Source organism: Macrobrachium nipponense, chromosome 20 (assembly GCF_015104395.2).
Source record: "Macrobrachium nipponense isolate FS-2020 chromosome 20, ASM1510439v2, whole genome shotgun sequence".
Lineage (NCBI taxonomy): Eukaryota > Metazoa > Arthropoda > Malacostraca > Decapoda > Palaemonidae > Macrobrachium > Macrobrachium nipponense.
Window position 1 is genome coordinate 20,516,953 of NC_061089.1, and position 26,885 is coordinate 20,543,837.

General features: G+C 48.7%; 1 protein-coding gene across 1 annotated transcript in view; it reads right to left on the bottom strand.

The window, feature by feature from the left end:
* LOC135222907 (cap-specific mRNA (nucleoside-2'-O-)-methyltransferase 1-like) overlaps positions 1–26,885 on the bottom strand; it is a gene marked incomplete at its 5' end in the record, with an annotated part of 229,538 nt that overhangs the window by 94,890 nt on the left and 107,763 nt on the right. Inside the window, 1 exon segment of the mRNA XM_064261303.1 lies at positions 26,750–26,885. This exon segment is cut by the window's right edge and continues 32 nt beyond it. Coding sequence (XP_064117373.1) covers positions 26,750–26,885 — 136 coding nt within the window.

The following is a 26,885-nucleotide window of genomic DNA, read 5'->3' on the forward strand; positions in this document are numbered from 1 at the left end:
TCACCTCTTTTCTCCTGAAATTCTCTTTTATCTTTTCCTGCAATTCGACTAATTTCATTAGTTTCACTTGAGGACTTAGGATGTCCTACTTGGTGGTTTTTTTGCCTCCTCCCTGAAATTTTTATCCTAGTACTTTTTGGATTTGTATATTTTTCATGGTATCCCAGGTCTCATCTGAACTCCAAGGTTTCCTATCCTATTACCCCATATCTTTGCCCTTCTTTTCCAGCACATACATTCCTAATGTTATACCAGTCCTCACTAATTGTCTGCTCCTTATTGGAAATAGTTTCCAGAACTGCAAAACCTATTTCAGCATTCAGTTGCAAAAATGACAAATTTTCTAAGACAATTTCTAGCGCCTAGCTGGATCAGGTTAAAAAGCAGATGAAAGTAAGGAATCTTGTGATATCTGGCAACGCATGTGTAGATCGGTTGAAGAATGGTCGAAGACCATTCACCTACGACAACGCGTCAGTCTTTCCCAACTCAGGATAACTTAACAAATAGAGGGGCAGCTAGAGGTGGGCAATATAACGTTAAGACCTCAGGTTTGTAGCTATGAAAAATACAAATTTTCTTAGAAAATTTGTCATTTGTTCATACACGAACAAACCTTCGGTTTTAACAATAGGATAGACTCATTCTTGGAGGGAGGTACAAGACATCCTAGACCGGCTGGGGGCCTACCCACCAAGTCCAGCTCTCAAAAAAGAAATGGTTCTTGGAGAGGGACTGAAGCCTGTTGAAAAGCTAGATAAATTGATATCTAACCACTCAGAACCTGAGTGACGTACAATGATATATGGGATAACCATTGTATAGGGAACCAAAGAGAAACTTTGACTGTCCAAGAACAAACCAAGACACCAGGGTTTGTATTACTCCCAACTCCTCCTTGCCAAGGAGTGGAGCATATGCTACCAAATAGCGGGCAAGATATTTGCAAGGTAACCTGTTAAGGGCAACTATGAGTTACACAACCTGTTGGGCAGCCACCACAGGACCTAGGGAAACATCCTTAAGATAGAAGGAGGTGAACGTGGACTGGTGTAACCAAGTACCAGCCCTCAGCAATCTATGTACAGCCAAGTTCTTTTTGAAAACCAGAGTGGGACCAATACCTCTGACGTCATGCGCTCTAGCCTGCACAGATGTTGTGGTGGAATCATCAAAAGTCAAGTATGCCTGTTTGATGGATTCCCGTATCCAAAAAGAGATAGTATTCTTAGACACCTCTTTCTTTGTATGGCCTGTGCTAACAAAAAGTCTGCAGCAGCCTGGTCTAAGGTGCCCAGTCCTTTAAAGATAGCAACGCAGGGCCCAGACAGGGCACAACTAAAGCTCTTGAGCATCACCACCCACAAAGTCAGTCAGTGATGGAATGGAAACCAAAGTGAACCTGTCATCATGCACAGAGGACATTGACCCCCACCCTTGGTGTGCTTCACCTCATAGCTCAGACTGTGGAGCTCTCCTACCCTCTTGGAAGATGCCAAAGCCAGAAGGAAAACTGTCTTGAGCATCAGGTTCCTGTCAGATGAGCGACACAAGGGCTCATATGGACTCTTAGTGAAGCTCTTAAGAACCAAGGAAACATCCCACGTTGGAGGCTTGAGCTCTCTAGGAGAACTCGACTGCTCAAACCCCTTAACTAGCAGGGAAAGTTCCCAGGAAGAGGAGATGTCGATACCCTTAAGGCGTAACACCAAACTCAGTGCCACCCTGTAGCCTTTAATAGCAGAAATGGACAAACGTTTCTCATCTCTGAGGAAGGTTGAAAAGTCTGCTTTTCGCTGACTCCATAAATTGCGAGTGTAGAAAAACCCAATTTACGACACCAATCACAGTAGATCGCCCATTTGCCTTGGTAAACTGCGGAGGTCGACTTTCTAAGATTGCTGGACATGTGCCCAGCTGTTCTCTGAGAAAAGCCTCTCGCTCGGAGGAGATACTTGATAGCCTCCAACCGTGAAGAGACAGGGATTCTACTGACTGGTGGAACCTTTCCACATGGGGCTGACACAGATGTCGCCAAGGGGGAATCTCCCTCGGAACCTCTGACAACGACAGCAGATCTGGAAACCATTCCGCCTGAGGCCACAGAGGGGCTACCAAAGACATCCTGAGACCCTGTGAACTCATCAGCCTGTTCAAAACCTGACGGATCAAACAAAATGGAGGGAAGGTACACACCTCCAGGTTGTCCCAGGGATGTTGGAATGTGTCCTCTGCCAATGCTAAAGGATCTGGAATCACTGAACAAAACACCTCCAGCTTCCTGTTGAAGCGTGTCGTGAAAAGGTCCAGCATGGGTCTCCCCCAAATCTGGAAAAGCTTGTCTGCCACCACTTGATGAAGGGACCACTCTGTGCCTAGGATCTGATCCCGGTGACTGAGTTTGTGACCACATTCCGTTTCCCCGGGATGTACCTGGCTGAGAGTTCTACCAAATTGCTCACCGCCCACTGGTGAAGCTCAACAGTCCAGGGGTGAAGTTGATGTGAAACCAGGCCTCCCTGTTTGTTCACATAAGCTACCACTGTGGTGTTGTTCGACATGAGAATGACAGTGACCCTCCACCTTCCCCCGAAGCTCCTTCACACGCGAGGGGGGCGTCCGAGAACAGAAGGAAGTCCGGTGGGAGAGAACGCAGAGCGACACCCTTCAACAGATTCTGGTCGTCCAACCACCAATGAAAGTCTTCTCTCACTTTCAGAGACAGAGGAACCATAAACAGGAGAGAGTACCCCGCCGGAGACCAGATTACTCCCAGTCTCCATTGCAGAGACCGAAGATGAAGACGCCCACAAGGGACCAGCTTCTCCAGGGAAGATAACACTCCAGAAGAACCTGCCAGTGATGAGCTGACTGATGTGACTTTGACAGGAAGTTGCGTGCTACTGTTCGCAACTTCTCCAATCCCTGATCCAAAGGGAAAACTTTTGTCACTGTCGTATCAATGACCATGCCCAGGTAAAGAATCCACTGAGTGGGTACGAGGTTCGACTTTTCCTGGTTGACTAATATGCCCAGGTCCACACAGAACTGAAGTAGACGACCCGTTTCCTGCCACAGCTTCTCCCTGGAAACTGCCAAGACTAACCAATCATCGAGGTACCTCAGCAAACTGATCCCCTGAGCATGGACCCAACTTGACTGGAGAGAGAGGACCCTTGTGGAACACTTGAGGGGCTGTCATCAGCCCAAAGCACAAGACTTTGAACTCGAAGATCTTGTCCGTAAGAGAGAAGCAAAGGAACTTCCTGGACGTGGGATGAACAGGGATTTGAAAGTATGCGTCCCTTAAGTCTATCGACAGCATGAAGTCGCCTTCCCTCATGGCTGCCAACACTGAGCGTGGGATCTCCATCTTGAACCGTGTCTTCCTGACAAAGTGATTCAAGGTGGATAAGTCGATCACAGGTCTCCATCCTCCTAATGCCTTGGGCACCAAGAGATTGTGACTATAAAACCCCGGGGACGGACGCACTACTTCCTCTATCGCATCCTTGTCCAGCATTTTCTGCACTTCCTCCCGAAGAGCCAAGAACTTCAGAGAATCTGGAGGATATGCCTTCCTGAGCTGCGGCTTGTCCAACAGAGGAGGAGAGAAGTTGAATGGTAGTAGGTAACCCTTAGAGTCGAACTCTTGGAAGTACCAGTGAGTGAGGCAGGCAAACACTCCAGCTGCACCAACTACGTGCTCACGACCTTCGACCTCTTGACAGCCGCCTTCAGGTCTTACGGCGACAAATAGGCCTTGGAGAAGAAGGAGCACTAACATCACGTGCATGGGCAGGGGAGGCTGCAACACGCTCACGATGTGCATGGACGGAGGGTGGAGGGGGGGTCACACGCTCAAGATTCGAGACAGAGGACGAAGCAACTCCTGCAGAATGCACACCACTAACACTGCCCGAAACCACAGCACTCTCGGGAACACGTTCGCATTGTTCCTCCCTCGAAGGCATGAAGGCAAAGGAAGGGCAAAGCCCTTAAGTCTTCCAACACTTGATACGCCAAGGAGGCGAAGAGGGGGAAGAGGGAGAGGAAGACAGCACTAGTTCTTATGCGCACTCTTCTCAGGAGGCGGGGACGAAGCAACACATTTTCTACCAGTCCTCCCAACCGATAAGCAGCCAATTTCACAACCAATAATGAGTCCAACCTCTGAAGCACTGCCTGGCATATGAGCGAACTGGGCAGCAGTGATGACGTCATGGCTGAGCAAGGCGGAGCAGAGGAGATGACTGGGAGAGACGTCATCGATGTGAGTGACGTCATAAGTGGCGGTGACGTCACGGCTTCCCCTCGGTGCGAGGGGGAAAGAGACACCACTGGCGGAGGAATACACAAGATGGCCCCCGTGACGTCATCAACGCGCGTCACTCCGACTCGAAGCGGCGGCAGACACTGGTGGAGCAATACAAGATGACCGACTGCTGCTACCCATGAAGACGAGGCCGGGAGGAGGGGGGAGGGGGGGAGGGGGGGGATGGCCTGGCCAGACCAGGAATAGGGGTGCGAGCCTCCACAAAATATGCTAGCAACCCCTCCAAGGACGGGGTACCCCCTAGCCCAAGCGTCTTCCAAATCGCCGCCATTTAGGATGCCTCCGACACTGGAAGAGAAGAGAAGAGAAGAGATTGATGAAAAAGCCTCACCCTTCTCGGGAACCAAATAAACTCCCTAGGAAGAGGGAGCTACATTACAAACATTACCCTGGCGGCCTCCTGAAACTTCCAACGACGAATCAATGGAAGAAAAGGAAGGAGATGCGGAACAACGCTATTATGGGAGTTGACTACTGCGGGAGACGAAACATCAGGAATAGGTCACAAAACTTTCCCAAGTAGGAAGAGTCGAAACCCTCCAATGTTCTCTCTTGCCATAAAATGACTACCGTTGCTCCTTAGGCCATGCCCGGCATTCCGTGCAAGGATTCGTAATAGAACAAAAACTCGAACGACACCTACTGCATGTGATGTGAGGGTCGGTCGCTGCCGAAGCCAAAAAACGAGAACACGGAAAACCAGGAACTCCGCGGCACATATGCTGACGCCAAGAAGGAGCAGAAGAAGCAATGATACCAGGCAAAACACACACACACACACTAAAAGAAACGAAACGGGCAATGAACCGGGAAAAGGCCATGAGAGGTTAACACAACTCTCGCCCAGGCGGTCAAAGAAAAGACTGACACGTTGTCGTAGGTAAATAGTCTTTGACCATTCTTCACCGATCTACGCATGCGTTGCCAGATATCACAAGATTCCTTGCTTTCATCTGCTTTTTAACCGGATCCAGCTGGCACTAGAAATTATCCTATTGTTAAGACCGAAGGTTTGTTCGCGTATGAACAAACATCTTCATATTCATACTGAGAAAGCCTTATTATATTAAACTTACATACTCTATCAACATTTTGGTTGAGTGTCCTAACTTCAGCTTTAGTGTGGCACTGCCAAATTGGCAATCACTGATGATAACTGATCCTCTACCTTCCAAACATTACCCATGGTGTTTTTCTCTTAAATAATGTCTAGGTGATCTGCAATCTGGAGATATCAAGTTTTATTTATGCAAGTCCTTGTTTTGGGAAAAAATTGCCTCCAATTACAAGATCAGCACAAAAAACTAATACATTTTACACCATTTCTGTTGGTAGTCTCAGGCAAGTATTCCTTGCCCATTACATCCACCATATCTTCAATATTCCTACTAACTTTAGCAGTCTTAGTACAAATTTTCTTATACTTCTCTCTGGCATCTCATCATTAAAATTCTAGCTATTTAAAATAAATAATTCTTTTATTTCTTCAAAATGTTTATTTGTTGATGCACAGCATGCTATTATACTCGCATTGCACCGTTTGGATTTTCTTGCTAGGAGTCAGTCAGTCAGTGCTTTTTGCATTTGGTGTAAAGATCAATGCTACTCTTCTCTATCCCCCTTCCAATGTATCTTTTCCCATTTCCTAGCACCAGGATTCACTAACAGCAAAGATGTCTAGTCCATATCTTTTTATTTTTCTCCTGTCATATCCTTCTGATTTAACCCTTAAATGCCGAGCCGCTAATTACCAAAGTGTCTCTCATATGGCGGTGGCGTTCGGGAGTTAGCACCGAATCGGAAAAAAGTTTTTTTTTCAAAAAATCACAGCACGCTTAGTTTTTAAGATTAAGAGTTCATTTTTGGCTCCTTTTTTTGTCATTGCCTGAAGTTTAGTATGCAACCATCAGAAATGAAAAAAATATCATTATCATATATAAATTTTATATATAATTGTATACAAATTGCGCTGTGAGCAAAACGGTTAAAGCTAATGAGTTAATTTTTTTTTGTTGTATTGTACACTAAATTGCGATGATTTTGGTATATAACAAATTGTGAAACGATCAAAGTAACACAGAGAAAATATTATCCCAATATGATGCATGAATTCGTAACGCGCAGACGTAAAAAAAAGTAGTTTTCAAAAATTCACCATAAATCAAAATATTGTGCTAGAGACTTCCCGTTTGTTGCAAAATAAAGGTAATTGATTGAATATTACTAGACTGTAAGTGTTACAGCTTACAATTGCAGTTTTCGACCATTTCGGTCGAGTTATATTTGACCAAAGATCGATTTTTTCTATTTATCATGATTTATATGAAAATATTTCAAAACTGTTAAAAGCTACAACCATGAGTTACTTTTTGTTGTATTCTCCATGAAATTGTGCACATTTCCATATATAAAACTGACAAAAGAATTTCTGAAATTTTCGGCAGAGTTACCGCGCACGGACGTAAGAAAACAGGGTTTTTCAAAAATTCACCATAAATCGAAATTTTGTATTGTGCTAGTTTTCCAATTCGTTGCAAAATGAAGGTAAATGATTGAATATTACTAGAATGTAAGAGTTTTAGCTTACAATTGTGTTTTTTTTCCATTTCGGTCGAGTCAAAGTTGACTGAAGGTTGAAATTTTGGCACTTATCGTTATTTATATGAAAATATTTCAAAACTGATAAAAGCTACAATCATAAGTTATTTTTTTTGTATTCAACATGAAATTGTGCAAATTTTCATATATAAAGCTTATGTAACGGCTAATATAAAACGGTGTAAACATTACAACAAACTGACAAAAGAATTTCTAAGATTTTCGGCAGAGTTACTGCGAGCGGATGTAAGGAAAAAGTGTTTTTCAAAAATTCACCATAAATCAAAATATTGTGCAAGAGTTTTCCAATTTGTTGTAAAATAAAGGTAAATGATTGAATATTACTAGAATGTAAGAGTTTTAGCTTACAATTGCGTTTTTCGACCATTTCGGTAGAGTCAAAGTTGACCAAAGGTTGAAATTTGGCCACTTATCGTAATTTATATGAAAATATTTCAAAACTGATAAAAGCTACATCCATGGGTTGTTTTTTGTTGTATTCTACATGAAATTGCACACATTTTCATATGTAAAGCTTTATGTAACGACCAACATAAAACAGTGCAGACATTATGACAAACTGACAAAAGAATGTCTGAGATTTTCGGGAGTTACCGCGCGCGGACGTAAGGAAAAAGTTTTTGAAAAATTCACCATAAATCGAAATATTGTATTGTGCTAGTTTTCCAATTCGTTGCAAAATGGAGTTATATGATTGAATATTACTAGAATGTAAGACTTTCAGCTTCCAATTGCGAAGGTTGAAATTTTGGCACTTATTGTGATTTATATGAAAATATTTCAAAACTGATAAAACCTATTTCACGGTTGTTTTTAGTTGTATTCTAAATGAAATTGCACACATTTTCATATATAAAACTTCATGTAACAGCTAATATAAAATGGAGCAAACATTACGACAAACTGACAGAAGAATTTCTGAGATTTTCGGCAGAGTTACCACGCGCGGAAGTAAGGAAAAAGTGTTTTTCAAAAATTCACCATACATCGAAATATTGTGCTAGAGTTTTCCAATTTGTTGTAAAATGAAGGTAAATGATTGAATATTATTAGAGTGTGAGAGTTTTAGCTTACAATTGCGTTTTTTTACCATTTCGGTCGAGTCAAAGTTGAACAAAGGTTGAAATTTTGGCACTTATTGTGATTTATATGAAAATACTTCAAAATGATAAAAGCTGCAACCATGGGTTGTTTTTGGTTGTATTCTACATGAAATTGCACATATTTTCACATATAAAACTTTATGTAACAGCTAATATAAAACGTAGTGACGACCGTGACCCTCTGCCCACAGGTAGAGGAGGAGGAAAAGATAGGAAGAGAAGCCAGTCACTCACTCATTCACAAATCCATCCACACAGTCACACCAGGACTCGATGCTGTTCAGCCTGCGAGGGTCTGGGTTAGCTACACAACTTGTTGAGCAGCCACCACAGGTCCCAAGGAAAAGGTATCCAAGGATCCAAGGACCTGTGGGCAATATCCCAAAGGTAGAAGGAGGTAAAGGTAGTCTGGTTAGCCCAGACACCTGCCTTCAGGACCTGCGCCACGGAGAAGTTCTTACGAAACACCAACGAGGGGCCAATACTTCTGACTTCGTGAGCTCTTGGACGGGACGTACGGATGTCGTCACTACCATCAGCCTCATACGCCCTCCTAATGACCTCACGCAGCCAGAACGAAAGAGTGTTCTTGGATACTTCTTTCTTGGTTACCCCGGTGCTAAAGAAGAGGCGTCGACACTCAGGCCTGAGGTGCCGAGTTCTCTTCAGATAGCGCCGTAGCACCCTCACAGGACAAAGCAGCATCTCATCCGCATCATTATCGGTGAAGTCCATTAGGGAGGGAATCGTGAAAGACTCAAACCTGTCGTCAGGGACCGAAGGTTTCTGAGTCTTCGCAACGAAGTTCGGGACAAAATCGAGCGTCACAGATCCCCATCCTCTGGAATGTTTAACATCATATGAAAGACCATGAAGTTCCCCTACTCTCTTCGCCGATGCCAGGGCCAGCAAGAAGAGGGTCTTGAGGGTCAGATCCCTGTCTGACGACTCTCGGAGTGGCTCGAAGGGTCTTCGAGTCAAACTCCTAAGGACGAGAGTCACATCCCACGCAGGGGGCCTGAGTTCCCTGGGTGGGCAAGACCTTTCGAAGCTCCTCATGAGCAAGGAGATCTCGAACGAGTTCGAGATATCCAATCCCCTAGGTTTCAGGACTAGTGCCAGGGCGGCTCTATATCCTTTGACTGTGGGGACTGAGAGGAGCTTCTCTCGGCGAAGAAAAACGAGGAAATCCGCTACCTGCTGAAGAGTGGCTCTGAGAGGAGATATACCCCGTCTACAACACCAACCACAGAAGACGGCCCACTTTCCCTGGTACACAGCTGCAGAGGACTGACGGACGTTACCAGCCATCTCTGTTGCTGCGCTACGAGAAAAGCCTCTCGTTCGCAAGAGATGGTGGATAACAGCCAGCCATGAAGACGAAGGGACTGGACTGTTTGGTGGTACCGTTCTACGTGTGGCTGGACGAGAAGGTTGTGCCAAGGGGGACTCTCTCTCGGTTCTCCTGCGAGAAGAGCCAGCAGGTCCGGATACCAAATGGCCTGGGGCCATTTGGGAGCCACCAGGATCATCCTGAGATTCAGGGTGACCAGTGCTCGACTGATCACCTTGCGAATCAGGCTGAACGGGGGAAAGGCGTAAGCGAAGAGGTTGTCCCACGGATGTTGAAGAGCGTCCTCTGCAGCTGCCCATGGGTCCGGCACGGCTGAAAAGAAAACCTGAAGTTTTCTGTTGTGCCGGGTGGCGAACAGATCCACGACTGGTCGCCCCCACAGGTCGAAGAGCCTTTCCGCCACGTCCTGGTGTAGAGACCATTCGGTCCCTATCACCTGACCCCGACGGCTGAGCTTGTCTGCTACTACATTCCTCTTCCCTGGAATGTAGCGTGCCGACAGCTCTATTGAGTGAGCCTCGGCCCACTCGTGCACCTGCTGAGTCAACTGGTACAACGGGAGAGACACTAGGCCCCCCTGTTTGTTGACGTAAGCCACCACCGTGGTGTTGTTGCACATCAACACCACTGAGTGTCCCATCAAGCGGTCCTGAAACTCTTGGAGCGTGAGAAACGCTGCCTTGAGTTCCAGTACATTGATGTGAAGTTGCTTGTCATGCTCGTCCCACACTCCTGAAGTCAGCAACTCCTCCAGGTGTGCGCCCCACCCCTCGGTCGATGCGTCTGAGAACAGCTGCATCTCCGGGGGGGGAGTGCGTAGAGGCACTCCCTTTAAGAGGTTCCTGTCGTCCAGCCACCAGGCTAGGTCCTGCCTCACCTCCAGTGTCAGCGACACTGGAAAGCTCGGGGGATCCGTTGCCTGTGACCAACTCTCCTTTAGCCTCCACTGAAGAGACCGCAGGTGAAGACGCCCGTGAGGGACTAACTTCTCGAGTGACAACAGGTGTCCGATCACGACTTACCATTGCTGAGCTACCTGTTCCTGCCGAGACAGGAACTGGTTGGCTGCCTCCCTGAATCTGCTGATCCGCGAGTCTGCGGGGAAGACTCGCCCTGCTACCGTGTCGATCAGCATACCCAGGTACTTCATCCTCTGCTTGGGTTCGAGATCGGACTTCTCGAAGTTCACAACGATCCCCAGATCGCGACAGAACTCGAGTAGCCGATCCCTGTCCTGTAGCAACTACGAGCGGGAGCTCGCCTAGGACTAGGCCAATCGGTCAAGATACACCATCATCGAACGTATCCCGTGCGAATGGGCCCAAGCAGACACCAGAGTGAACACTCGCGTGAACACCTGTGGGGCGGTTGAGAGACCAAAGCAAAGTGCCCTGAATTGGTACACCGTCCCGTCGAGGATGAGGCGGAGGTACTTTCTGGAGGACTGATGAATGGGTATTTGGAAATACGCATCCTTCAGGTCCACTGAAAGCATGAAATCGTTCTCCCTGATGGAGTCGAGCACGGAGCGTGCCGTCTCCATCGTGAACCGGGTCTGGCGAACGAACCGGTTCAGGGGAGAGAGATCTATCACCGGGCGCCAGCCCCCCGTAGACTTCTCCACCAGGAAAAGTCGACTGTAGAAGCCCGGTGACTGATCCGTGACGATCTCTACAGCTCATTTGCTCAGCATGGTCTTGATCTCCTGTCTTAATGCTACGTCCTTCGAAGATCCTGGAACGTATGACTGCTGTTGGACCGGGTTGGAGGTGAGGGGTGGCCGAGATTCGAAGGGTAATAGATATCCCTCCCGAAGGACATCTACTATCCAGGTCTCGGCGCCGTAGCGCTGCCAAGTTGCCCAATGGGTGGCCAGGCACCCCCCCACTTCCGGCAGCAGGTGAGGGGGAACGCCGTCCCTAGCGTTTCCCCCCTTTCTTCGACTTCTTCCCAGACCCTCCTCGCGAGAAGGAAGGCTGGGAGGAGGGCTGGTTACGGCCCCCCTTTGCAGAAGACGAAGAAGACAGAGTCTTTCCACGGGGCTTCGACGCGACTACCGTCTTAGCCACCGTGGAAGCGCTAGCCGAGCTCTTTGGCTTGGCCGCAGTTTGAGGCTGCCCAGAAGCCTTCGAAACTGCCTGGTGTACCAGACGGTCACTGTCATCAGTGCGCCGTCTGTCCACCGCAGCGTCCACCATCTCTCCTGGGAAGAGAGATGAGGAACTCCGTAAAGGTCCATTACGAAGCCCTAATGCCGCCTCACGCCCAGCCGCCCTGGATACTCGAGTAAGGACAGCGTCCCTACGTCGGAGTACCAGGTTGGCCCACAGGTTTACCGTCTGGTGGGCTAGGAAGGAGATGGCTCTTCCCCCAGACTGGCAAAGCCTCCTGAAGGCCAAATCTTCTTCGGGAGAAATTCCCCCGGAGTTGGCTGCGACCTTAGACACTGTGAGGGACCACAGGTCTATCCAGGAGACGACCTGGAAAGCTGCCATGGCAGTGGATTCCAGACCAAGTGCCTCTTGCTGCGAGAACCATAGGTTCTCTGACAGGAGCTGCTGCAGAGACACCCCCGGCGTAAGCCTGGCCTAACTCCGGGTTTCACACACAACCTGTTTGGGCGGCATCGGGTCTTCAGACGGCACGTAGAAACGCCGCTGTCGCAGTAGAGGAGGCGGAAGTAGCTTGCTCGACCTGCCGGACTTGAGAGAGCCGTCTTGCCCGGAGACAAGAGACTCCACCTGGTCCAGAACAGAGTCGGCGAGCTCCGATCGCGGCAATCCCACCGTCGGTCTGGGTTCCCTCTTCGGGCCCCAGAACAGCTCGAGCCGGGACGTAGGCTCGGAAGGTGGGAGTGGCGATCCTTCCCCCGAGGTCGTTGTGCTGACGAATCAGCGCAATTACCTCGGCAAAGTTCCTCTGGATCTCCGGAGTGACTGCATCCTGAGGAGTAGGACCGTCCAGTCCCTTGAACAGGAGCAACTCCCGAGACCCTACCCCCTCGAGGGGGGAACAGTGACAGACCCCTCTCAGTCTCTTCCAGCCACTTGTGTATACGTCCTGGCCGGTCCTAGAACCGTGCCTGGCACGTAGGGCGTCGTGGTGGGATCATGAGGGGCGCACCCCTCACGATCACTCCTCAATACCTCGCTCCTCCCGGTGTAGCCCGAGGAGGTTGAAGGTACGGGAGAGGCAGACCTGACGCTCCCTCCTCGCTCGCTGGCAGAACCAGCAGGCTTGGAGGGCTGCAGGCGATCGTCAACCCGCGGTGGCGATCGAGCTGCAGGCCTGGTCGAACCGTCTCGCTGTGGAGAACGGCTGGACTGAGCACAGCGGCCCGGATCTCGAGTGTCAAAAGAGATGGTGCTGGTTACCGTACCCGAGAGCTCTCTGTGAGAGCGACGGTCAGGCGACCTGCAGGCTCCACTGTCACGGTGAGACCGGTGCTTGTCCTCACGGTACGTCACGTCGGCCTCAGCCCGTGGCCGGTCGTGGACCGTCACGTCAGCCCGGGTAGCCAGCTGGTCGCCGGGAGAGCGAGAGCTGGTCTGGTGAGAGTCACGTGAGCGGCTGTCACCAGTCTTCCGCTCCGTGCCGTGAACCTGACGCTGAGCGGGCTCAGAGGTCTGGTTCCTGGCTGCACGATCGCTGGTAGGCGACAGTACACTCGGTACCTCCCGCGAACGAGAGGCCGAGACGGAACCTGATGCAGTGGAAGAACCACTGACACCAGGCGAGGAAGTGCCGGTGTTAGCCGACACCCCTCTGGTCCCCGTAGTCTTCTTCCTTGCGGAAGAAGAGACGGGCCCTGCTCCCAAAGGAGCAGGATGACCAGCGAAAGAACCCCCCGTCTCACCGGAGCGAGACAGGCCCTTAGAAGCTCCCAAGGAGACTCACGAGGGGGGGGGGGGAGGACTTCTTGGGAGGGGGGGAGGAGGTGACCTTCTTCTTCTTAGGCTGTGAAGCCTTAGAAGATGAAGGGGGAGAGGCGGCAGACGACGACGACGACGACGAAGAAGACGACAAAGACGACGACGACACCTTCCTCCTCTCTTTCCTCTTCTTCTTCGTCAGCTTCCTCAGGACCGATGTCAAGTCAGCCATCCAGGGCGGAGCCGGGGCTGCTGTTGCCGAAGCAACAGGGCCCGGACGCACCTGTCCAGACAGACCGACATCGGGAGCAGCGGCGCCACGAACAGGAACGACATCAGCAGGTGCAGGCATCACAGGAACAGCAGGAACAGAGACGGCAGGAACGGGTACAGGAACGGCAGCGATGGTCGGCAACATCACATCACTCGTCAGCGGCTGGGCAGGTACGGCAGGCACGGCAGGAGGTACAGACAGGCCAGGAGGACGGACCAGCGACACTGACATCCTAGGTACTGGCGGGAGGTCCAGGGGCGAGCTCTTCGGGCGCACGAAGTCTGGTCGAGGCAGCACGGCAAACCCAACCGGCAGTGGCATCACACTCCCCCGCGGTACGGCGATCGGCCCCTGCACCGATGAAGTTGGTGTTACAGACACCGCATGCAGGGAATACACCAGATGAGGAGGTGAAGCATAGCCAGGGGTCGACAAGGTCGTGGTAGTGGTGGGGTTTTTTCCCCATGGCATGGGAGTGACCCGCAACCGAGCCAGCTAGATGGTAGAGCAGCCCCTGGACACTCGGCACGCCCTGCAAGCCCAACGATGCCCACACCTGTCCAAGGTCGTCCTTCGCAGCAACAGCACCTGAGGAAGCAAAGGTCGGGTGATTAGCAGGAGCCTCTACCCGTCCGCGCGGTGTAGACGAACGGATAGAGGACCCAGAATACAACTCTACGTCAGGGTACCTAGCGCCCTCCTCCACACTCGACAGATCGGGTGAGGAGAAGGACCTGGAAACCACCCCCCCGCAGGGGAAGGCGCCAACCGTGGGAGCTGAGCAGGGGGCAGGAAAGAAGATGAAGTGTCCGTAACCAAAGGAGTCGCGGGAGAGCTCTCCGACGACTCCTTTGTCGGCCTTCGCTTCTTCCTACCCTCGTACATGCCCCACTGCGCCTCCGACCAAGACACACATACATCACAAGGCTCGGCGCGGGTACACTCACGCCCCCGACACCGAGCACACAGCACATGAGGATCGATTTCTGGGAAGGAGCAGAATTTTCCGCATTTACGCCCTTCGGTTCCCGGGCACAATCGCCGGATGGTAGCAGGGCGCGGAGAATCCATAATCGATCAATAATTCACTTGATATAAATGAATAATTACAAAGGAAATGATTGTACTTACAATGATTCTTCACAGAAAGAGAAAACACAACCATACAAACGAAAGAAAGCAAACGACGAGAAGCGGGCAGAGAGCGTAGAACACACACGTCCACTCGCTGTGAGGCCGAAAGCAAAAGTGATTGTTTACCTCCCAGTCGCACGCGCGCGCCTGTCGGACAAGCAGTTAACTACCGAACCCCTTGTTCGAAAGCTTACGACCTATCCAGCTGCTGCTAGTAACCATCCTATTGTAAAAGGACCGAAGGTTTGTATGCCGTGTCGGAACAATGATATTGTTATGATACAATGAAGTTTGTTCATACTTACCTGGCAGATATATATATAGCTGTATTCTCCGAAGTCCGACAGAATTTCAAAACTTATGACACACGACACATGCAGTGGGAGTCCGGTGGTTAGTACCCATTCCCACTGCTGGGAGGCGGGTATCAGGAACCATTCCCATTTTCTATTCAGATTTTCTATTCCCACTATCTCCTGAGGGGAGGTGGGTGGGCACTGATTATATATATCTGCCAGGTAAGTATGAACAAACTTCATTGTATCATAACAATATCATTTTGTTCATGAAGCTTACCTGTTAGATATATATATAGGTGAATCCCACCTTTGGGGGTGGGGAGAGACAGAATAGGATTTCAGGAAACATATACATGCAGATGATTGACATCTTGGTTCCTTACCTGTTAGCATAGCTGACTTCGTGATTACTGTCACCCAAGTCTGCTTCTGCTTTACTAGAGTCTCCAGCAAGGTAGTGACCTATGTAGCTGGTGAGTTCTAGATGATCTGTCAACGGGGGCGTGACCACAATGCGACTAGACCATTTGACCATACTATGAGAGCAACAAAGCAAAAATCACCACCTGACCTAGCCTATCAAAAGTTAAATCCCACATATCTAGGTTAAAGGAAGGGAAGTCCACCTTATGGTCTGGTCGACCCTACAACCATAAAACAATACAATAATTAAAAGCTCAACCTAACCTATTCTCTATAGGAAAGGATGAGTGCTACGTTCCTGTTCCCCAAAATAGTTGTCTGCTCAGCGATCGTATAGCCCTAGCGAATAGCAGTTCTCGTATGTCGTCTTCACCGTCCCGCAGGTAGTGTGAAGCGAGCAACCGAGTTGCTACGCCAAAAGGTGGCACTCAACAAATTGTCAATCTCGGAGTGCCATGTTCTTTTGGAAGGCTACCGAGGTATAAAACAGATAGCCCATCACTTCGTGAGCATTCACCTTTAAACAGCTTCAATGTCAACTGTCACTACAAGATGAATGCTTCTTCCGATGGTGTCCCATCAAGAAGAATGCCTAGAGCATTCTTTAGACATTGGCCAGGTCCCTGGTCTCTTGATTCCGAACACCAACAAGTTACCAAGCAAGGACCTATACATTCCTTCGTTCTCCACAAGTAGAATTTGGAGAAGCCCTGACATGGGCACAGGGACTCTCTCTGGATCCGACCAATGATCTTTCAGCCATACCCTTAATTTCAAAGTCTTGGGAACCAAGGCGGTTGGACAGATTCTTTCGTTTCTTTGCCAGAAAACGACCGGGCTTTCAAAGAAACAAACAGCATTATGCTCACTTAAAACCCAATGGTGCTTACTCATAGCTTGAAAATCGCTAACTGGTTCTCTTCGCCTGTTGCCAGAGCAAGTTAGGGGAAAAGTCCTTTTCTTAGTCACGGTCTCGTTTTAGGATGCAGCGTGAAGGCAGTTTCGAAACTGGCTGTGGACATGGAGGAACTTTAGAACCCAACGTCCAAGTTCCAAAACTGACGGCAACTTAGGTTGAGATACCTGTTCGTGGTCTCGGAATGATCTCTTAAGAGATCGCGTGGAAGGTTCTTTGTAGTTTGGCCACCAAGGTCCAGGCCTAATGTGTCCGAAAAGACTACCAGACAGCGCACGTTCTGTAGCCTTTGATCGTCGGGTACTGCCAGCTTCAAGTCCTTCAGTCCTTCCTCAGGTACAAAGGGGAAGGATCAGCGATCTGGTTCACCAGAGGTCGTGGTGGAGGGACAAATGCCCTTCTTCTTGGCACCAAAACTCCTGAAAGCGGCCGGGCCCACTTCCGAACTGGTACCACTGCAAGAGAGGAAGCTCTCTGCTTGCAATTGGCAATAATAGCTCCTTTGGCCACAGGTCTAGAAAAACCTCATTGCTCTGGCCAAGCTTTTGGATAGTCCTGGAACGCAGTCAGTGACTCAGAGTCAGGGAGGTTTTTGTGGTTACCTCTCAAAGTGGGGCTATCTGAGTAGAATCTATCCTTGACGGAAGCGCCCTCATGGGAAGTCTACCTACGAAGGACCATGACCTCTGTTTGAACCAGTCCTTTTGTTTTAGGCCAGAAAGGAGCAAACCAAAGCCGGTCATCCATCGTCCCCTTCCTCGAAGCTTGCAAAATTTCTTAGAAAAAAAACCCTTCCCTATGGATCCTTGAACGGGGGAAAGGCGTAAAGGTCCAGCCTGTCCAGTCACCCCAGGAAAAGGGCCGTCTATCGCCACTGGCGCCTGGATCCAGAACCGGGGAGGCAGTAAAGTGGTAAGTCATCTTCGTCCTCTGAACGTCGCGAAGATGTCCATGAGAGGACGTTCCCCCCATAAACAATAAAAAAACAAACCAAAAAAACAGCTCCTGGCTATACCTCGTTGATGAAGGGACCATTCGGTCGGGCAGTAGCTGACCTTTGCCGACAAGGAGGAGGTCTGCACGGACGTTCTCGACCGCCCCTGCGACGAACCTCGTTAAGGATCGTGAACGTCCCGTGCTTTCGCCCAACAACAAGATCTTCCTTCGCTAGAGTGAAGCAGGGACCGAGGAGTGTGTTTCCTCCCCTGCTTTCTTGATGTAGGCCAGAGCTGTGGTTGTCTTGAGTTGATTTGCAACTATCCGACGAGAGACTTTGTCTTGCGGAAGAACTGGGAGCAACTAAATTGGCATGGCTGCCAGCTCTTTGAAGGTTTAGCGTCGCCCAGGGACACCTGTTCCCCTTCCTCATGGTGTCCCTGACAACTTCGTTCCCCCCTAGTGTTGCTCCCCACCCCGTAGGTAGACGGCGTCGGAGAACAACACTAGGACGGGGGCTCTGAAGCTTGAGGGAAAATCCCTCCGACAGCTTCAACAGGATCGAGGACCACCCCTTACCTTAACCTTTTTAACCTTTTAAACTTCCGAGATCTTCAAGATAAATATCTAGATTGTACTTGTCTGTTACCAAGTTTCTCCCCTGTCAGGGCAAAAAACTGAAGAGGTCCTGGGGAGGTGCAGTCTTCCCCAGGGAAAACAAACTTCTCCAGTGAGGAAATGAGGTCCCCAGCAGACTCATCCATCCCTCACCGAGCATGATTCTTTTTCCCTAGAAAAGGCTTGACACTTTGCTTAAGCCTTGCTGCTGTTGACGTACCTTGGGACGGAAAAGCTCCGAAAAGCCACTGAATCCATCTGAACTCCCCAGATACACGATGGAATATGTTGGGGTCAGATGTGACTTTTCAAAATTCCCCAGAAGTGCCCCAGGGACTTTGCTAACGTTCAAAGTAGTGAGGGGCAGGTCCTCCAGACACCGGGCTTCCGAAGAGGCTCGAATGAGCCAGTTCGATCCGTCTAGGTAAAGGAGGATCCTGACGTTTGACAGATGAAGCCACCATCGCCACGTTTCTTCATTAACAAGGTGAAGAACCATCGGGGGGCCTGTGACTCAACAACCCGAAAGCAAAGAGCCCTGAATTGGGAATACCTTCCCTTTCAGGACAGAAAACGCAGGTACTTCATCGACTGGAGGGGATGGGATCGAGGGAAGTGAAAATAGGCGTCCTGAAGATCTAATTGACACCATCCAATCGCCCCGGTTCTTAAGGCCCGAATGAACTGACAGGGCGTCTCCAATCTTGAAAACTGACTAATTGTCCAAAAATGATATTGTTAATGATACAAATAAAGGTTTAACATACATTACTTACCTGGTCCAGATTATTACTTAGCTAAGACTCCGTCGTCCAGATTTCAAATTTCGCCAGCCACTCCGCCTACAAGGGGGGTAGGGTCAGGTGATCTACCGCCGGCCTGCCCTGGCGGCAGGACTAGGAAACCAATTCCCGTTTTCTATCATAATTTTTCTCATCTTTCCACCATCTCCTGCCGGGTGGGGGAGGCTGGGTGGGCCAATAAGTCGTTATATATCTGCCAGGTAAGTAATGGTATGCAAAGACTTTTGTTCAGAACAATTCATTTTTCAATAAATCAATTTTCTTACCATCAACTTAACCTGATCAATATTAACTTAGGCTTGATTGGCACCCTTTGTTTGGGGGAGGGTAAGAGACAGCTACTTCTGGAATAGACAGGTAAACAACAACATATTGTTTTAGGGTATAAATAAAACCTTGGATTCCTATCCCTGATAGGTGGTAGACTTCGGGGGTGGGGTTTTTGCCAATGTAGTCTGCATCACCTCAAGAAACTTTACGAGATATATGATTCTATGGCCAAGAGTTCTTGTGGGTCTTGCCGATGGGGTCTTATCCGCTTACTCGGCAGAAGCCTGAAAGGACTTTGTCAATGGGTGCTGATCCCACTTATATGACAATAACATACACCCTTATTGAAGGAGCATCACCAACCCAATCCCGACCACCTGATCCTAACCACCATGTTAGAAATAAAGATTGTTTTCCTGAGTTATCCCCCGTAAAACTCTTCCAACAACCAATAACTCAAAAAGCACAATACGCACAACATACATAAATTTTCAAAAAAAAAATTTATTACTCATCTAATAAGGTATCACAAGAGTTTTCTGTTACTGAACAACAGTGACTGGCCCACCCGTGGCAGCACCAAGTTCCTTTTTTGTTAGAAGAGACTCTAAGAACAGAGCTTAAAAAGCAAGGTAAGTATATTACTTAAGGATTGGTGTTGGGCTTCCATACCCCAGGATCGTATCCGCCGACACCGAAAGGATCCCAAGAGAAAAACATTTCTTTTCATAAATAGGCTACACGAACGTCTTCTCAAAGTAATGAGAATGCAATTACTGAGTTGCATCCTCCAAAATGTCGTATCTATGATGTTTTTACGAGACAGTATTCTTTTGAAAACGAGAGAGACCGTTCGCTTACTTGCTCTCACTTCAATGAGACTTTCACTCTCAACCAGTCGAAAACCTCCTTCGTTCAGGACAGATCTTATTATGCGCGTCTGTAATGACGTTTCTTTTTCCACTAAAGAATGCAAAGAGCCATTCTTGGACATCAGTCTTGTGGTGGGGTCTTTTTACCGAGGCACCAAAGACCTTGTCTAGAGCCCCCCATCTGTGTTTTCCTTTTCTTGAAGGTAGAACCTTTTAGAGCTCTTACAGGGACCATAGAGACCTCGCTGTTTCTCTGCCTACGAGACGCGCTAAGCCTTTAACCACGAAGGACTTCAGCCAGTGGATTCGTGGGGAATTTCTAGTTTTTAGCTAAAAAACAGGGTTTTAAACGAGCAAATAGCTGACTCTCCCTTGAAATCCTACTCTATCCTCCAGAGCATGCAATTCACTAATTCTCTTTGCCGCTAGCTAAGATAATAGGAATAACGCAATTTCTTTCCTAGTGATGTCTCGAAACGGACGCCGAGATTGAGGAGTGGTTCAAACCCTTTCGGATGAACCTGGAACTTTGAGTCACTACATCTTAGGTTTCAGTTGAGGGAGAAACCGGTTCCGTTAGGACTTCGTAAGTCTCCAAAGGATCTTAATGAAGATCGGAGGAGATTCCTTGGTTTATCCTTGCAGATCTAATCCTCTATTCCCTGAAGCACTTGCCGAAAGCAATACTTCTGTATCCCTTTATTGTGGATACAGATAGATGAGAATTCCCTTTCTCTCAGGAATAGCAGGAAATCCGCAATTTCCGCTAACAGAGGTAGTGGGAAGGAAGGGACAACTTCTTAGATCTGCACCACCCTTCTAAAAAACCTCCCAACTTGGACTGATATACTTGCCTAGTGGAGGTTTTCTTTGCGGGCTCTTTCACGATCAGCACGCTTGCCAACTTTACGAGGAAAACCCTCTCACTCTGACCGAGTCTTCGAGTCGAAAGGCAATCAGAGCTGAGAGCGGGGGGAGGAGGTTTTTGATGATACCTCTGGAAAGTGTGGATTGTTTGAGAAGATCCATCCTTCTTGGGAGGGAATCCTGGGAAAATCTTACCATCCATCCACTACCACCACCTCCGGTGAACAGTCTTGTGCCGGCCAAAAGGTGGGGGCTAGCAATGTCAGCTCCGTCACCCCTTTGAAAGCCAACAAATTTTTTCAGAAACTAGTCCCAGGATTTTGACAAAGGAGGAAAAGCGGTAGGGAGTCTACGTGAGACCAGTATCAGTAGGAAGGCGTCGGACTATCAGAGCTCCTGGGGTCTTCCACGGACCGAGACAAAAGACCTCCCAAGCCTTTTGGAAGAGAATTGTGGTCGAAGAGATCCACATTTGAGGTAGTCCCCCCAGAAAGAGACCAGAGATCTTGACAACAACAAATCTTTGTTGTAGGCGGTCCACTCTGTGTGGAAGGACCTGGTTTCCTCCTGATGAGCCTGTTCGCCCTCACAGTTCCTTTTTCCCTGAAACGAACCTTTGTAAGCAGGGAGGATTTCCTTCCTGGGACGTCCGAAAGCAGGAAGATCTCTTGGCAAGTTCCGTAGAGGAACAAAGGAGTGAGTCCCTCCTTGTTTCCGAATGTAGGCAAGTGCTGTGGTTGTTGTCCACCACATTTACTTGACAACTACTTTGTTTGAAACAAGAGGTTTTTCTAGAACTCTTTCAGAGCAGGGTGTACGGCGAAGAGTCCTTTGCAGTTTATGTGCCAAGGACATCCTGTGCTGCATTCCCAGGGTGTCCTTGACACTGATTCCTTCGAGACCGAATGTTGCTCCCAACCTTTCTCCGACGCGTCGGAGACAACAACTAGTTTGGGTTTCTGGGATTCTTCAGGGAGATTCCTTTGTTCTCCTTCAGACGGGGGCAACCACCATTCCAAGTGCGGTCTCATTCTACACTGGAATGGGGAAACGGGTTTCTGAAAAGATTGGTCCGGTCTTCCAAACTCCAAGACCTATTGAGGAAGAATTGAAGGGAACGGACTATTATGAAGACTTTCCTAGTGGTAGGGAAGAACTGTTGCGAGCGAGAACAAAGGGTCCCTATGAAGGCTCAGCCCATTCCCATCGTCCAAAAGTCTGTTCCTTCCCTAAGGAAGAGAGAGACCTTTCTGCAAGCCTTTTGCGATCTCTCTTGCAAAGGAAATACTCGAAAACCCCGAGAATCCATCTGAATCCCCAGATAGACTAAGTTCTGTCCTGGGGGTCAGCTCGTGGACTTCCTCGAGGTTTCCGACGGTAATCCCAAACGATCTGAATCAGGTTTAGTGTCAACGTAAGGTCCTCCAAGCACTGTCTTTCTCTTCTGATTTGCTTGGCCTGATGCCTCCCTGGGAAGGCCTCTTCTCGAGGAGACGGTCTCGAGGAAGATCCGCTCCTCAAAATGGGCTTCTGCTTCTTTGAAGCTTGAACTCCCAACGAACGTCGAAGGAAGGGACTGCAGGACGTCGAGAGGATTGCAAACAAGCAGGTCCCTGTGTCGCTTTCTCTTGGCAAACTGACGGCCAAAGATCTTTGACTCATAGCCTGGGAAAAAGGGGAAAGGATGGGGGCTCGAAAGAGGGGCAAACAACCAATTCCGGCCCTCTGAGAGGGAGAAAACCGACTTCGCCGTAAAGTTACAGAACAGAGCTCTCTTTTCAAGGAGGTCCTGTGGCAAAAGTGCGAAGCCAGCTCCCTCCAAAACCATCCAGTCGCCCGGTCTTAAGGATCCTTAGAACCCGACTGAGGGTCTGTTTTTCCCATCTTGAATTTTTTTTCTTTTCTATGAAAAGAGCTTCAGGCTGCTTACGTCCAAGACTGGACCCACCACCACCCTCCCGACGATCTGCTTTGGTACCAGGAAAGTCTTGTTGTAATATCCTTGGTGACCCCAGGTCCTAGACCTGCTCCAACCGCTCTTTTCTCGATCATTTGATCTAAAAAGATCTAAAAGCAACCTTGTATTGTTTTCTCCCATTGATACGACGGGGAAAAGATCCTCTGGGAGTAGTAGATAGAGGAGGAGGAGGAGGGTCCCACAAAGTGGGGATCTTGTACGCCCCTGTTTCCCACCCCTAATCTTGAAGGGACCACCCGCATCTTGTATCTCTCTCTCGTCTCCACGCCCCCGGCAAAGAACTTTAGCCTTGGCCTCCCGAACCAAGCATCTGAAGGACTATCTTCACACTGTTAGAAGGATTTAGGTTTGAAGGAACCTCTTCCTCGTTGCCAAGCCCTTCCCTCCCCGAGGAGCAGCTCTCGAGGGAGGTAGGCGGCCACGAAAGGGTTTAACCTTCCATAGGAGGTTCAGTCCAAAAGACGAACGTAGGGTAGGGACTGCGGGACGTCTTTGAAGACTGGGCCAAGAGGGTCCTGGGTAGGACCTTTCCTCTTGTAGGCTCACTGCCAGGTCCCTTTACCATAAGTCTGGGGGAAGAGATGGCCTCGAAAGAGTGTTGCAAAGAAGAAAGCTTCCGCTTTCTGCGATGCAGAAGAAACAGACCTAGCTGTAAAATTGGCAGAAAGCGCTCTCTTCTTTGAGGAAAGCAAGTGCCGAAATGAAGCCACTAACCGCCTCCCAGAACCAGTCCCTACTGACAAGCCTTGTCCATGCAGAATAACACATTGTACAGCTCCTCCCCCAGACTTCAAAGAATCGGGACCCTAGAATTGAAGATACCAGGACTCACCCAGGTCTAACCAGTCTAGAAAAAGTTCAAAGACTTCCAGAGTCCTTCAACAGAACCTTTCATGTTGATGGTCAATCTCCGTTGGTGTCCATGAAATCTTAGCGGTTCGATAAAAGAGATCTCTTCTGTGCATCGACCCAGACTAGCAAAGTCCCCTGGTTTGGGGAAGCGGACGGGATCTTAACTACCTACTTCACCTTTAGAGGTCTCATACGCAAATGCCTGCATTTCCCCCACTGAGATCTTGAAGGCGGAAGGGCGAAAGTCGACTTGCCCTGATCCTTCCGACGTTCCCATCCAATGTCCCTGGCAACTTTCTGAAGGAACGCTCTCTTTAGTGGACAAGGAAGTTTTTCATCTTCCACAAAACTTCCGGGGAACCTTGCACCGACTTCCGATGAACGAAAACTGAGATGGTGGAGACTTGGGAGCTGGCAGGTTGGGGGTAACCTTCTCACCAAAAGAAAAAGAGCGTAACAGGCGCTAACCAGCACCTTGTAGTCAGATAGCCGGACGAACAAACTGACTGGCCTGTTCCTTCCTCACCTGAGGTCCGCCAGGACTACTAAGCGCTCCATTCCTCCCGAAAGAAAGGCAAAGGAGATTGAACCTCTGGACGAGGGGGCCGTGCGGCCAACGGGTCTAGCCTTCAACAAAGGCTTTTCTGAGGATGACAAATAATCAGCCTCTTTCAAAGCGACCGACCTTCTGTCGATTCCTTAGAGCTCGAACCACGACAGAGGAGTCTTGACCGCCGCTTGCGCGTTCAAAGAGAGGTCTACTCTTATTTCGCTCTTCGAGGAGCGTCCTTACGCTTTCCGCTCAAGCGGTCCAGCTTTCGCCTCATCTAAAGCGTCCTTCTGGGCGGCGCTCTGAAAGCCTTCTCAACAGGCAAAGCGTCAAGCCAAAAACATCCCGACGAGCGTCTACCAAAAGCGTACGTCCTACCGAGCGTCTTCCAAAGCGTCCTCCACCAAGGCGTCCCTGACCGAGCGTCCTCAAAGGCGTCCTGACGCGCGGGCCTGATCAGGACGTCTGAGAGGGAAGAAAAGCGTTCCTGGTCCACGAGACTTCCTTACCACCCGCCCATAACGAGAACAAGGTAAAGCTCCCCCGAAGAAAGAAGCAAAGCGGAGGACAGACGACGAACGAGGAGAACGGAGGAAGGGGCACGTGGACTCGTCCCTCTTGACATGGCAGTCTAAGAGCGTCCTTCCTACGGTTTAGGGCTCAACTTGCTGCTAGGGCGAGTCTTCTGAGCCATTAAGGCCGACAATTGGGTCTTGAAAAGGACACAAGAATACATCTTCGTTGGCGAAAAACGAGAGGAGGTGAAGGGCTGCACCTTGCGAGAAGACGAGGGGCGAGGGGGACGCCTCCTTCCTTCTCACAAAGGTACAGCAACCCTGCCTTCCCGAGTGCCAGGCCGAGAAGAAGGCGCTTCTCAGCGTCGTCCTCGGACGACGTCCTTAAAAGACCTCTTCTTCTTTGGAGGAAAAACGCGTCATACGACGCACGGTCGAAGACCGCAACGAATAGAGGAGGAAAGAGGGGAACGTTAAAGGCTCCTCCCTAGGAAAAGTCCTTTTTCAACGGACACGAGTCTCTCCGAGCGGCTCCACCCCTTGCGCGGGGTGGGAGGGCGCCCGTTGCCCAAGTCACTCCTCACACAAAACACTATGAAGCTCACTGAACTTGATCCACGACATCTACGTTCACAGAAAAAAGCCTAATCCAAAATCAAAAACAGTCCAACTATCGCGTATGGCCAATCCAACAATTCCAGAGTCAAACAAAACCAAAAGTCAATCCAGATACTTAGAACGAGTTCAAATCCAAATAAAAATCCTGGGCGTGGAGGTCTGTAAAACAGGTGTTTACCGACCGGCGACAGAAAAAAATATGAATAAGAAAAATGGAAATCGGTTCCCTGATAATCCGCCTCCCAGCGGAGGAATGGGTACTAAAAACTACCAACTGGACCGGCCGCCCACTGCGTGGTGCCGCCTGAGGTTTTGAAATTCTGTTCGGACTTACGGAGAATTTACAGCTATAATATATAATCCTGTCAGGTAAGTTTCTAATGCAAACAAACCGATTTTTTTTACGTCCGCACGTTAACAATTCATGCATACCATTTTGTGATAATCATCTTTTCTTTTTCTGTGTTGGCCTTGATCGTTTTACAATGTGGTTATATACCAAAATCATCGCACCTTTAGTGTACACTACAACGAAAAAAAAATTTACTCCGATAGCTTTAACACAACCGTTTTGCTCACCAAAAGCTGATTTGTAAACAATTACTATATGAATTTTTTTTCGGGGGGGGGGCAAACTGTCATATAATACCCAATATTTATATATATTTTTTTTTCATTTTCAGAATGGGTTGCATACTAAACTTCAGGCAATGACCCAAAATGGAGTCCAAAAATGAACTCTTAATCTTGAAAACTTAAGCGTGCTGTGATTTTTTTTTTTGAAAAAAACAAAAAAAATTTTTCCGCTTCGGTAGCGTCAACTAGAACTCGCGAACAGCCGCCGGGCCATAACAGGAGGAACAATTTTTTAAAAATTACCACTTTCGGCGGGGTTTAAAGGGTTTAAGCAACCCTGAGAGACAATTGAATTTTAGTCGACGTATAACACGTCCGGTCAGCGTTTAAGGGTTAATTCAGGTTCTTATATCTAAATCTCCTACTTTCAATTTTTATAACTTAAGAGATTCATAACATCCCACATGCATGGCATTGGGGGTCCACTGAGTTCTGTATGTCAACTAATATGGAATAAAGCATGAGGATTCATTGGCCAGTTCCGTGCAGTGAGCAGTTCCTAACTGACTATGCCCAATGACCCTTGCTGTTGCCTACCAAATTTTAACTAATATCTTCCACTGGGCATCCAGAGCTATTTCACTGACAGAGAGCTAGCAATGATTTCTGGTGTTCACCTTGAGCAAGTCACCATTTTTAAACGTACATCTGGCCATTTCATAAAGAGAGGTAAGCTTACGATGCAGCAGAGACCAAAGCCAGATGCTACCTTCTGAACCAGCTGGACCTGGTACTAGGTACAGCACAATGACAAAACTCATTAAAGGTATTTACCTAACATTCCTTAGTTAACCCAATTTATACCAATTACCCTCTTCACCTAAGTTATCCCACCATATACCACCAGCTAACCCCCTCCCCCCCGGAAAAAATACTTATTAAGTTCAAAATGTTTATACATTACCTTAGCTTTAAGAATTCCTTCTAAAACTCTGGGCTCACAAAAATTATCCTCTCCTTCTATATCAATCTTTTTCTCACCCTCCTGTGACCATGAGTGAAGTGTGTCCAAGTCTGGAATGGGTTCCGTACACTGTGGT